Here is a 14,505-nt window from a genome sequence, read left to right on the forward strand (position 1 = left end):
ATTGCTGTTCATCTTGGTGTACAAATCTCACCAATATTTATCCCTTAATCAGCACCACACAGAAAAAGGTGTTGCTTGCGATTCCAGCATCTGCAATAATTTCCTTTTATAATGTTATTTGTGGGAGTTTTCTGTGTATAAATTGGGCGTCCGCTTCCTAAATTCCCGTAGCAGCATTAAAAAGTAGTTCATTGTCAGTAAGGTGTTTTTAGACGTCCAGTAGTGGTGAAAAGCACCCTATAAATGCAAGTCTTTCTTTGTTTTACATGGCCTTAGATGCTGCACAAGGAAATTGCTTAAATTAACAAATTTTGGAAATATGGCAAATTGCAAATATAAAATAGAAAAATTACATTCATATGTTAGAAGAAATACTTTGTGGATTATGGTTTAATTAGGACTAAAATTGACATAAAGCTTTCTGAACAAAAATGAAACTTCAGACTTTTGAAACAAAAAAGTCTAGAATGAAATAAGGCTGTTTAGCCCGTCAAATCAGTTGCATCCAAGCACATGCATCATTATATCAGTGCCTGTAATGCTAATATTCCCTGCACACCATCTGCTGAGCAACTACCTTGTGAACATTCATTATCTTTCCTAATCTTCCGTGAAACTAAAAGCCAGACAGCGTTAAAAATCTCCCTCAACGCCCGTTCCCAACGGATATCAGTCAAGCTCCTTTTATAGGTGTTAATTAACATTACATCCACATCATCTCCCTCCCTGGACATTTGTTCTATGTATACTTAAGTATTGGGATAAAGGTTCTAATTTCTAATCCTGTTCGGGACTTGTGATTTTTTTTTCAACCCCTATCCTCTAATTCTACGCTTGCTATCTAAAATAAATAGCTTCCTTCCCTCTTGGTGGTATGTTTCATTACTCTGAAGACCTATACTACATTTTTCCTCAGTTTAGCCAGTATAAATATTGTCACTTGTGCCTTACTTCACAACTTAGCCTCCTAATCACTCTGGCCACTCTTTCCTGAAGTTTTTCTAAAATTTGTAACAAAATATTTTTGGAAGTAAACATCAGTTCACATCTGCAATGAGAAAACATAAGTTAAATAAATTCTGATGAAGGGCTACATCAATAACACTAGCTTATCTTTTCTCAAGAAAACTAAGTTATGCATTTCTAGCATTTTCAGATTTTACATTAAAATAAAACTCAGTCTACAATTAGTCATTCAAAAACCTGAGAAATTGATTTGGTTAAAGCAGAAAAAAAACAGCTTCTTTTCCAAATATTAAAGCTGAGGGAGGAAACTAAATTCTACACATTTTCAAAAGAAGAAACAATTAACATTGTCATTTTAATTCAATGAGCTATTTCTTACTCGGAGTTGAACAATTTTACAGTAGATGTTTTAAACAAGGTTTTAAAGCTCAAATCAGGAATGATAAACTGAAGAATGATTACTTCAGTCAGACTGAAGTAACCATTCAGTCAACAAACTGTGATTTACTGTCAGGTGTAGATTAATTCAGAAAGATCTGCTATCGGTGTTAACAAAGTGCTTGTGTTGCAAAGACCAGAGTTCAAGACCAAACTGAAGGACATTTTAGCTGGAGTACAAGTGGGAACCAGGAATTGCTCATAGGAAAAATGAAATTTACTGCATAAAAAAATAGACCAGCGCTGCTCTAGATATAACAACGGCAGCAATATTACTAGAGTTTTAACAGGTCCAAAGGAATCGTCCAATGAGTTTCAATAAAAGTATTTTGAAATGATAGCAAACTTGCACAGATTAGTGGTAAAGAATTTGAGTATCCCAAATTCAAACGTGTATTTACACAATGATTTTTAGTTTAAACAACCTAGCTAAGACCTGGCATACGTTGTGACCATTCATTTGGTTCATAAACTAGTTACATAATTATGCAACTATAAACCCAACATTTAAAAAAAATCCATGGTTACATTACAGATAGCATGTGCACATTATGAAATATCCCTGAAACACTTACATCTTGATGCGTGTATCTGCCATCTACGATTGTCAACCCTGTTAACCCTCCTGCACCAGCTGCAGAAACAGCTAGTCGATGACAAGCCACAAGGCTATTCGTAACTAGCTTCACTATTTCAAAGTTCTTCTTCAAATCTTGGACAATGCTCTGGGAAAAGAGAAACAAAAGCAAAATATACAACATTGAAGAATTGGATACCATCATCCTCTCGACTTGAGAAGTCAAGCTAAAAAAGTAGGTTTCCTCGCTTCACAACAGCTGTGTTGGCTTTAAGTGAAATTAATCTGGGCAATGTTAATTCAAGACCCTAGTGCACAAAATATCTGTAGAAAAAGTCACTCAGGGAAGCTAAAACGATAGGGGGGGGGGGGGGCACCGAGAAAGATGTAATTCAGGAATTTAAAATATTAATATTGTAACAAACTGCCATGGCTTAAAATAACAACGATGTGAGGGAATCAAGTCAATAAGTTCAATGCCAAATTTCTGGCACAAGCCTGTTGAACAAATCAAACAGGTAAAGCCTTTTCATTGACATCCTTATGAAAGGAGCTGTAATAATTATCAAAGGGACTAGTATAAGATGCAGAAGTTCAAATATAGTCAAATATGCTAAACCTAATGGTTCCAGCCCCACTGGAGCTATAATTGCGCTCAGTGGAGGGCAACCATCATAGTGAGTATTGCAAATTACAATATTCAATTGCTACCCTGACATTTTAACTTGACTATTTTAAACCCAACAGAAGCATTTCACAGTTCCCGTTCTAAGAATAATGGAAGTGAAAACAATAACCTTGAACTTCTGTGAAGTAGCAATCAGAATTGGATTGCCACTCCACTTCTTGTTTTTTTTTTAAGCCTTAAAATCCAGCCGCTCCTTTCTTGCCTGATCTTTCAACTCAGGTCAGATGACAATTGCCTAGTGTTGTAGGTTCAGTAGGACTCAGGTGGAGCCATGTAGACACATCAGTACTATAGTACCCAGGTATTAGTAGTGGTTTTAATTCTTCTAAGTTTCCCTAGGTAATTATCCCAGTAAGACAGTCAGGAACATCTGAAGATTGCGATTCATATTGTATTTTCAGAAGTTTGAACTTCGAGCAATTGCCATTCAATTCTTAACTGGGAACTTCCAATGGGGGCTCCCCAGCAGATCTTTGGGATACCCCAGTTAGGGTGTGCCCGAGCTCGCAAGTTACGGGCCAATTTATTGCCTGGCACATAACAGATTTAGAAATACAAGAGCTATGTAAAGTTTATAACCTTAAAAATTGTTAAAAGCAAGCAATCTCAGAAAGCAAGCAATCTCAGAAAGCAAGCAATCTCAGAAAGCAAGCAAGCAATCTCAAAGCATAACTTCTGTTTTGTTACCAAACTAGATGGGAAATGGAATCAATAAATCAAATGCAGGCCTCAAGCACTCCCCTCCACACCTTCTTCGACAATCACACCACACTCCTAAAAATCAAATCCCACTGCCTCAAAATTGTTAATACTGCCCTTGAGATCCTCCAACATCCAAAGGAAGACACTGAACTGGAAGTAACCCAAAGGACCCTAACACGTGGACCTGGCAATCAGCTCATCTGTAAACACAATCAAAGAACAACACAGCACAGGAAACAGGCCCTTTGGCCCAACAAGCCCATGCTGCCATTTTAACATTATGAGTCCCCTCTCCACCCATAACCCTTGTCTATGCTTATGGCATTCCACATTGAGGGAAGACTAATTTAGGGACAATTTGTTACACCAATCAGCCTAACAGTGTGGGAGGAAACCAGAGCACCCGGAGAAAACCTATGCAAGCACGGGGAGAATGCGCAAACTCCCGCAGACACTGGCCCAAATCCATGTATCTGCACCGCAAACAGTGACAGTCACTGAACTGTCGTGTTGCCCAGCACCTGGTCCAGTTTAAGCGTACACTAACGATGGGAAGTACTAGGCTATTCTCAAAACAACCAAGAGCAGCCCTCGTACGACCCATTGCGTGTATGCCCCTTGTTGGACAACAAGGCGGACCGAAGCACCTGTGGATTAAAAGAGAAAAACATCAGCATCACCCACATCCTTATACACACATTCAAGGGAATCCCCAAGTGAAACAAGTGAGCCAAAGGAAGGAAGGTCCATAGGAATCAATTGATTCCCAGGGATGTCCCAAAGCTCCTGAACCTTATTTAAAACAGTCTCCTATATCCCTCCATCTCCATCCCGCTCATGTGCGTATCTAAGTAACTCTTAAACAACTCCAGCATGCCTGCCTCCACCACCTTGCTTGGCAGAGCATTCCATGCACCCACTCCCCTCAGTGAAAAACCTCCCAGAGACAGCATCCACTTACCAGCCTTTGACCATCCACACCACAGCGTGGTCTGGACATTCTCCAACCTCCAAAACCGAACTGCAACCCGAGAGACCTAGAACATTTGGCCGCGCGGACCCAACTACCAACACAAAGCACAAACAAGGCAACAAATCGTCCATCTACACACCAACCAAACCAAAGAACTTCACTGGACACACCTATACCCTTGATACTGCATATTACTCTCACCATCTCCCAGGCATGAAAAGTAGTAGTCACTCCAGGAAGCTCGGAAATGTGCAGGCGAGAATGAAAAAACATGGTCCCAAAGCCCCCTTCTCAAGCTTAATCCTGGCAAATGTCCAATCTTTAGAAAACAAGCTAGATAAACTTAAAGCTAAACTCACTTTTCAAAGGGAACTGAGAGACTGCTGTGTACTCTGTTTTAGGGAGACATGGTTCACTGTGCCCTACAACCAGAGGGCTTCTCAAGCTACCAAATGCACAATAAAGCAGCCTCAGGCAACGCTAGGGTCAGTGGGATCTGCCTTCTAATCAACACCCCTTGATGCTTAGACTACCAATACAACAAGATGTAGCAAAATGTAGTTGAGCTTTTGATCTGTAATTCTCAGAGATTTTCATAGTAACTTCATTACAAATGTCAATGTAAGCTTACTTGTGATTAATAAATAAACTTTACTTTGGAATACCTGACACTAAAATGTCCCCCCACTACCTTCCGCAGGAGTTTACCTGTTATCTCAACAGCAGTTTACATCCCACCCTGTGCAGACATTAAGACCACGCTGGATGAAATATACACCAGCACAAATAACCTCAAGATGAAACATCCCAAGGCCTTGTTCATCATGGCCAGGAACTTCAATCAGGTCAAGAGTGTCCTCCCAAGATATCACCAACATATCTCCAGTTCCACCAGAGGCCAAGACATCAGAGACCACTGCTACACAAATATCAAACATGCCAACCGTTTTATTGCCTGCCCACACTTTGGCAAATTAGACCACAAGGCTTACAAGCAAAACTGAAATGGGAGAATCCATTAAAGAAAGTAAGTCATGCAATGTTGGTCTGAGGAATCAGATGATCTACGGGACTGCTTTGAGTCAGAGGGCTGGTCAATATTTATAAACTCAGCGACCAACCTGAACAAATACACCACTATTGTAACTGACTTCATTAGTAAGTGTGTAGAAGGCTGCGTCAAAGAAACAAATGGATGAACAGGGATATACACTGTTTGCTGAAGTCCAAGTCTGAGGCATTCAAGTCAGGCAAACTTGACTTATACAAGAAATCCAGATATGACCTACGGAGATCCAAAGATGTCAAAAGAAAGTACCGGACCTAGTGGTGAGAGTGAAGCAAGGTCCCCCTCCCTGGCTAGCCACACAGACTCCCACCGATTATGGCAAGATCTGCAAGACATAACAGGCTACAAGATGAAAGCATGTAGAATTGCCAGCACCAATACACCCCTCCCTGATGAGCTGAACGCATTCTACGCCTACTTTGAGCAAGGGGTAACAGAGTGTGTCCTCCACCCCCAGAAGCCTCAGCCAAACCCACATCCTAGGTCACCATTGCAGGTGTCAGATCAACCTTCTCGAAAGTCAACCCACGGAAAGCAACTGGCCTAGATGAGTACCCAACTGACACACGGATCCTGCACAGGACACCTGCCAGGGGTATTTGTTGACATCTTTAACCTCTCTTTACACCAATCTGACATCCCTATCTGCTTCAAGATGACGACATCATCCTTTACCAAAGGAAAGCCAGGCAGCGGGCCTTAATGACTATCGTCTGGTGGCTCTGACATTCATCATTATGAAGTGCTTCGAAAGGATAGTCATGACATGAATCAATTCGGCCTCTCAGACTGTTTTGATCCACTACCTATCGCCACAACAGTTTCACAGCAGATGCCACCTTGCTGGCCCTCTACTCAATCCTGGAACAGCTGGATTACAGAGACACCTCTATCAGATCTTATTCATTGACAATAGCCCAGTCTTCAACACTATTATACCGACAAAACTCATCTCCAAACTCTGTGGCCTGAGGCTTGGCTCCTCCCTCTGCAACTGGATCCTATATTTCCTAACCCACAGACCACATTCAGTAAGGCTATGCAACAACACCTCCTCCATGCTCATTCTCAACACTGGTGGGCCGCAAGGTTGTGTTCTCATCCCTTACTATACTCCTTATACACCTATGACTGTGTGGCCAAATTCCCCTCCAACTCGATTTTCAAGTTTGCTGATGACACCACCGTAGTGGGTCAGATTTCAAACAACGACGAGGCGGAGTACTGGAAAAAGTGATAGAGAATCTGGTGAACTGGTGTGACGACAATAATCTCTCCCTCCATGCCAATAAAACAAAGGAGAAAGTCATCGACTTCAGGAAGCACAGTGGAGGATATGCCCCTTTCTACATCAACAAGGATGAAGTGGAAAAGGCTGAGCACTTCAAGTTTCTAGATGTCCAGATCACCAGCAACCTGTCATGGTCCCTCCACATCGATGCTATAGTTAAGAAAGCCCACCAATGCCTACTTTCTCAGGACATTAAGGAAATTTGGCATGTCCGCTACAACTCTCACCAACTTTTACAGATGCACCATAGAAAATATTATTTCTGGCTGTATCACAGATTTGTATGGCTGCTGCTCTGACCAAGACCACAAGAACGACAAAGGGTCGAAGCTCAGCCATCATGCAAACCAGCCTCCCATCCATTGACACTGTCTACACTTCCCGCTGCCTCAGAAAAACAGCCAGCATAATCAAAGACCCCACGCACCCCAGACATACTGTCTTCCACCTTCTTCCGTCAGGAAAAAGATACAAAAGTCTGAAGTCATGTACCAACTGACACAAGGACAGCTTCTTCCCTACTGCCAGACTTTTGAATGGACCTACCTTGTATTAAGTTGACCTTTCTCAAAATCCTAGTTATGACACTACATTCTGCACCCCCTCCTTTCCTTCTCTATGTATGGCATGCTTTATATGCATAGCGTGCAAGAAACAATACTTTTCACTGTGTACTAAGACATGTGACAATAATAAATCAAATCAAATCAAATGAGCTAGGCTAGCTAGTCTATCAACATTTGCCAAGAACTTAACTGCGATTATTTGATTATGAAGGACTTTGGTATATACTATCTGCATTTCATTTCTTTAATAGTGCCCTGCAAACTTGCTTGATGCAGGGACCAGATTAACAAGACTCAGAAGGATGATTGAATTCAAATCTTTCATGGACATAAATCTTATCATGAAGGCATCCCCACTCAAAGGGATTTCTGTCTTGAAAGGCACTAAATAAATCCAAGCTCCTTCTTAATTCATTAACCTACACTGGAACATTATTATCAATAAAGGAGGATTAAATCTTTTGCCCCCTTCTTAGCGATACCGCAGCCAAAGGTAAGCAACCACTAGGTGTCGATAGGAAAGTAAATTTGGATAAATGCTGCTCATCTCTTCCAATCAATACCACTGAAATTTCCCAGTAAACTATGCAAAGCTGCAATGGGGACATGCAATGGCCAGCCCATTGTTCAAGATGATGTTCCTAGACAACTCCATAAGCACTACAATATCTACAACATTAAGCAAGGAATTCTTCCAAAATGCTTGGAAAAGACACCCTTAGATTTACCATTTCATAAGAACATAAGAAATAGGAGCAGGAGTAGGCCATCTGGCCCTTTGAGCCTGCCCCGCCATTCAATAAGATCATGGCTGATCTGTCGTGGCTCAGTTCCACATTCCCGCCCTCTCCCCATAACCCTTAATCCCCTCTCTTATCAAAAACCCATCAACCCGCTTCTTAAAAATATTTAGCGAGGCAGCCTCCACCACTTCAACGGGCAGAGAATTCCAGATATTCACCACCCTTTGAGTGAAGAAGTTCCTCCTCAACTCCGTTCTAAACCGCCCCCCCTTTATCTTGAGGCTGTGCCCCCTAGTCCTACTGTCTTTTTTGAGCGGGAAGAGTCTCTCCACCTCTATCCTATCCATCCCATTCATCATCTTATACGTCTCAATGAGATCTCCCCTCATTCTTCTAAACTCTAACGAGTACAAGCCTAGTTTATTCAGCCTCTCCTCATAGCTCAACCCCCTCAACTCCGGTATCAGCCTAGTAAACCTCCTCTGCACTCCCTCCAAGGCCAAAATATCCTTGCGCAGGTGCGGCGCCCAAAACTGCACACAGTACTCCAGCTGCGGCCTCACCAATGCCCTATACAGCTGCAGCAAGACCTCCCTACTTTTATATTCAATCCCCCTCGCTATGAAGGCCAGCATCCCATTCGCCTTCCTGACCACCTGCTGCACCTGCAGGCTGGGTTTTTGCGACTCATGCACAAGGACCCCGAGGTCCCTCTGCACCGTCGCCTGCTGCAGTTTTTCGCCACGTATCCAACATATGATCGTGCACATGGTCAAGTTCTTAAAACACACACTAGGGAACAATGGTTTATTGCAAAACAAAAACTTGTCTATTGTAAACACTGAAATTTACCAGCAACAGGTTACACCAACATTAGTGAGATAATTTCATAAACAAAGTAATGATTTCCCTGCAAGAATTCTTAGTTTATCCGTTTTGGTTTCAAGGCATCAGCCCAATATCAACAATCAATTAAGGATAGAAATGGAGAGTCTGATGTAGAAAAATTCATGTTTAACAATTACTTATTAGTTAGTTATATGATCAAGTAATCAAACTATATTAATCAATTAACCTAATATTGTATTCTACTTGATTGTAATCAGTATCACTGTTTTGTGCAATCTTCCATGAGAGAACTGCATCTTTACTTGACAAGTGAAATATACCACATGGCCCGAGGCCTGTGGAAAGCCACAGTTGCATAGTTTAATTGTAGGCTGTTGCTGCAAAGTCCATTGAGGTTGAACGGATGTGATTCAGGAACCGCTACAATCAGTTTATATACTTTACCAAAGACTCAAAGGCCTACTGTGTGATGATGACAACTGAGAGATTTGAAGCCTTCAGGCCTGCATCTTAAAACATATCAGTCTTTTAACTAGCGCTACCTTAAAAAGCACTTTCTCATAAGTTACATAATAAGCCTACGTATTGCTTTGGTTCTGTAAGATGAAGAATTAAGCTGTAATTAGTTTCCTAAGTGATTTTATGTCTCGTTACTGATGAGCATACAGTAAGTCAATATATCCTGCTGCATTTTGTAGGTGCATCTTGCTATTTCCTCTTTACACATTTAGATAATGAATGCACTGACTTTATACATAATTTGTGCAAATTTTATATATGACGTAACCTGTCATTTCTGTATTAATTTTAAGTATGCCACTTCGTACTCTTTTGCTATTTTAATTAACTTATTCCAAGCATCAATAGTTATAACAGAACCCAACACCAGTGAGGTAATTCTTTCAGCAAAATTACTGAGAAACAAAGATAGTAGAAGCAGGAATGCGCCATTTGGCCTTTTGAGCCTGCTCCGTCATTCATTTTGGTCATGGCTGATCAACAAATTCAATATTCTGATCCACCTTACCCTATATCCCTTGATGCCTTTAGCCCCAAGAGCTATATCTAATTTATTCTTGAAATCACAACATTTTGGCCATAAGTATCTTTTTTTTTTGAAACAGGACTTCCAAAATTGATACCCATATATCAGTTAGGCATTTGGGATGATGAACCCAGAAGTTAAAGATCAGTACTTGACATCACGTTCTCTCATCTCATTTCAGCAGGCAAATAAACTATATTCAAGTTCTTAGAAGAAAGCCATAACATTTAATGAAAAGACGGAAAGATACTATAATGAGGGACTGTTTCACAGGTAACTGACACCTTCATCAGTCAGGGGATAACACAAAGTGGCATCTGCAGATGACCATCATTCTCAAGCCAGAGACTGATCACGGACCACCAAAACTAATCAGGGACCAATCATGCACTACCCAAACCAGAATTTAGAAACACCACGGATCATGAGGTAGGGCTATAAATGGGAAAGAATTAATAAGTACAAGCTTTCAGCAGTAAGGAAATCAGAGTAGGAAGATGAAGACATCAATGCATGTACAGTGCTCTGAAAATCAACGCAGGAACCAGATAATAACAGTTGGAATATTAAAATATCCAAAGAACATTGGACTGTGATTAAATCTTACATGTATGTAAAGTGAAAGCTCTGAAATGTTTCCTGGAATGCATATTCAAACTGACAAATTTTTAAAGAATGGGCAGCACGGTAGCACAGTGGTTAGCATTGCTGCTTCACAGCTCCAGGGTCCTGGGTTCGATTCCCAGCTCGGGTCACTGTCTGTGTGGAGTTTGCACATTCTCCCCGTGTCTGCGTGGGTTTCCATTGGGTACTCCGACTTCCTCCCACAGTCCAAAGATGTGCAGGTTAGGTTGATTGGTCATGCTAAGAAATTGCCCCTTAGTGTCTAGGGATGCATAAATTAGAGGGATTAGTGGGTATAATATGTAGGGATATGGGGGTAGGGCCTGGGTGGGATTGTGTTCGGTCCAGACTCGATGGGCCGAAGGGCCTCTTTCTGCACTGTAGGGTTCTATGATCTATGAATACAAACAGCTTTAAAATTCAACAATCTTATGAATTAGAAGAATTTTACTGCTTCACTCAATTGCAGCAGTGAGTTGGATGCCTTGTTCGTAGCTTGATTGCCAGACTTACCATCAATATTTTTTCTCATAGGATTAAAGTTTTAGGGCCTTTGGGTTTCTTCATCTTATTCAGAGGCCATTACAGATTTATGTCAAAATCAACTCTCTTTACCTTATCTTGTTTCTGACAGCTCTGTTTGATGAAGGACCTGGTAATCTCATGAAGCTGACGCAAAGCTGGAACCACCCAGACTGGTTGCTGGTTATTTTGCTGGGAAGACTGAGAAGAAAAAGCAGGATTTGAAACAATGGGAAAACCAAAAAGCTTTTACTGTAATTTGAACATAACTAAGTATCTGAAACATTTATACATCTATTGGAGGTGAAATTTTAGTTACCATCCAGTGATTGCAACAACAAACAACAATGGAAAATAGCAGTTTGACTGACCATATTAGGACACTTTTTGCAAATAAAAGTATCTGCTGCACAAACAGAACACAATTTTATTATTGAAGCAGCATTACATATTTCAGTTCTCAAAATAATAGTAAGGATGTGGTAATATTATTACAGGCTTCAAACGGCTCCTTAAACCAGTTGATCTGCGCAGTCCTATCAGTTCATAGAGACATTTGAACTGCACACTAGGATCTGATCATTCTCAACCATCTTTTGCTCCAACGTGAAAACAAAAACAATGAAAAGTCTTATTTTTACTTGAATGAGCACTGACAGTTTATTTGAGCACTTGAAGTTATCAAGCTAGACATTGCAAAAGCAACAAGTTTAACATCAGCAGAGTTACTTGTCCAACAGTACTTCAGCCTTTTAAAGGCCACACTGATTAATCTTGCTCCTTTGCTTGTTTTCCAAAACTAAATATTCCTCTTCGTCAATAAACTACTTCCTTTTTAAGAAGACTTTATAATGCTTCATTAATTGCTTAAAAGCAGGTTGTGGTAGCGTATTCCACATTCAAACATTCCTTAAGGTAGTCAAATCCTCACCACCAAACTGTTAGGCATGCAAGGAGTCAAATCTATCAATCTTCTGGTAAGGTTGAGTTAAGCAATGGTGTCTAAATGGACCGGGCCGCACAGGTATAATTCCATCCTTTCTTCCCTGTGAACCAAACTCTCTCAACAATTCCCGCCACCCCACTTTCTTATTTTTCTCCAATATTAATTTACTTTTTAAAAAAATGTTTACAGAATATTGCTGGGAAAATGGACATGTTGTCAGAGCTTTTCCTCTTGCATTCATCAGAGCAGATGCAAGAAGCTAGAAGCCACACATATTCATACACAGGACCTGTCCTCTTCTGGCAAAAGGAACACGTCCAGGCACTGCGCCTTTTTTGAATGAAACAAAAGCGTATGGGACTTTGGATCCCCTGGTGCATTCTCCATGACAACATCTCAAGAGTTGATTTGCCAACCGAATGCCCTTTTATCATGCACCCCTTAAAATTTGGCAATCTTGCATCTGTCCTGATGAGTGCAAAATGAAAAGCTTTGACAGCATGTCTCTCTCTTTCTTTATTACAAAGCGACTATTTTACAGAATGCTAAGAAAAGGCTACCCAGAAATGTGCAATTCAAAGTAATATTTCCTCTCACAAAGCCCATTTTCACTGTTTTCATTTTGAATCTTATCTCATTCAAGGTTTTAAAATTTATCCCCTCACTTTATTTCAATTACTCCTGAAAATCTTTGAATAGAAATCACTGAACAAGGGAGCACTCCTCTGTATTGCTGAGTGGTACTGATGCATCCAGGGAAATTATGAAGTCTAGATACACTTAAAGCGCATAATTCAAATTCAGCTCACAGTAACACAGCCTAAAGGAAGAATGATCAATTCCTAGCCAAGATCTGCTGGGAAAGCAGGAGGCTTCAGCAAAGCCAGAAGTAAGATTTTAAAATACAGAAGAGAACTCCAAGCATAAATCTAATTACATTATTGTGAATCGTACAATTTGTTGATTTTTTTATTTTACTTCAGTTACTCTAATTTCAGCAAAAGGGAATTCAGTTACTGAAGAACAAGATGGTGGGTGAAAACATTTTTAAGTATTTTCAGAGAAATGTGGATGGATTGTATAGGAACAGATCTATATCGGCATCTTTCACTGTAAACGTGAGCATAGGAATTTATAATGAAAAACGTCAACACAAATCGTGGCTAGTCTCTCTTCATGACAATGACGCGCTACATTGGAATTTCTCATACCACCAACTTGCTATCAACAAATTTTAAAACTGCTTCATATTACAAAACTCAAGTTGCTCATGAATACTAGAAGGCATTGTGTCAACATCCATGAACAACTGGCGGTAATACTGAAAGGGGGAAATCATCGTTGATTTAATGACTCAAAAATTTTATAATTTTTCCATAAACTGATTTTTCTATTAATGCACTGGAATCTCACAACTCTGCAATACTCTGGAGGTGAAGTATGGGCCAACTGCACTTTAGGGGCAGCCTTCGGTCTTGGCAGCACTGGGATACCTGGAGATTAACCATTACAGGGATTCACTCAGTATGGGGTGATTTGAAAATGGATATAGGAAGGCACAGAGCAGGTTGGAAAAGAATGAGGCTTAGCTGACTGATGAATTTCTGGTATCTGTCAGCAGTGAAGAAAGTGGCAGTGGTAGACGTGACAGCATCAGCTAGGGAAGGAATAGGAATGTTGAGGAAGATGAAAATTTGATTTATTATTGTCACATGTATTAAGAAAGTGAAAAGTATTGTCTTTTGCGCACTATACAGACAAAACATACCAATCATAGAGAAGGAAACGAGAGAGTGCAGAACGTAGTGTTAGAGTCATAGCTAGGGTAAAGGAAGGTCCACTTAATGCAAGGTAAGTTCATTCAAAAGTCTGACAGCAGCAGGGAAGAAGCTGTTCTTGAGTCGGTTGGTATACGACCTCAGACTTTCATATCCTTTTCCCGAAGGAAGAAGGTGGAAGAGAGAATGTCCAGGGTGCATGGAGTCCTTAATTATGCTGGTTGCTTTGCCAAGGCAGCCGAAAGTGTAGACAGAGTCAATGGATGGGAGGTTGATTTGCGTAACGGATTAGGCTACATTCATGACCTTTTGTAGTTCCCCGCAGTCTTGGGCAGAGCAGGAACCACACTAAGCTGTAATACAGCCAGCAAAAATGCTTTCTGTGGTACATCTGTGAAATCCCATGTCCAGTAGCACCAGCATGTGACTATGGGTTCTCTGTAGACCATCAATTTAGAACTTTGAGGCTGGTTTTTGGGTGTGTATCCATTTTTGTCTGACAACTTGAACATGCCAATTACACGCAACAAAACATTGATAGTAATTATAGCTTTCAATGCATTTGAAAAACAAATGAGAATAGGCACTGTGCAACTTTAACAACCATTAACACTTAGAATGTTTGTATTTTCTAACAGGTGATAAGATGAGATAATTGGAAGGAGTTTGCTTTCATATTCAGGTCTTTTAAAAGAAAAATGAACTTAAATAATGAGCAAAATTCTGAA

The 14,505-nt window shown here is 40.5% G+C and overlaps 1 protein-coding gene across 3 annotated transcripts in view; it reads right to left on the reverse strand.

Moving 5' to 3' along the window:
• The window catches only part of usp24 (ubiquitin specific peptidase 24), a 169,995-nt gene that overhangs the window by 104,599 nt on the left and 50,891 nt on the right, over positions 1–14,505 (reverse strand). For all 3 annotated transcript variants that reach the window (XM_080195353.1, XM_080195352.1, XM_080195355.1), the window contains exons 16-17: positions 11,147–11,254; positions 1,980–2,129 (exon numbers count right to left, since the gene is read on the reverse strand). In XM_080195353.1, the coding sequence (XP_080051479.1) occupies positions 1,980–2,129; positions 11,147–11,254 (258 nt within the window). The remainder of the gene's footprint in view (positions 1–1,979; positions 2,130–11,146; positions 11,255–14,505) is intronic.

Source organism: Carcharhinus amblyrhynchos, chromosome 9 (genome assembly GCF_965287045.1).
Source record: "Carcharhinus amblyrhynchos chromosome 9, sCarAmb.v2.hapA, whole genome shotgun sequence".
Lineage (NCBI taxonomy): Eukaryota > Metazoa > Chordata > Chondrichthyes > Carcharhiniformes > Carcharhinidae > Carcharhinus > Carcharhinus amblyrhynchos.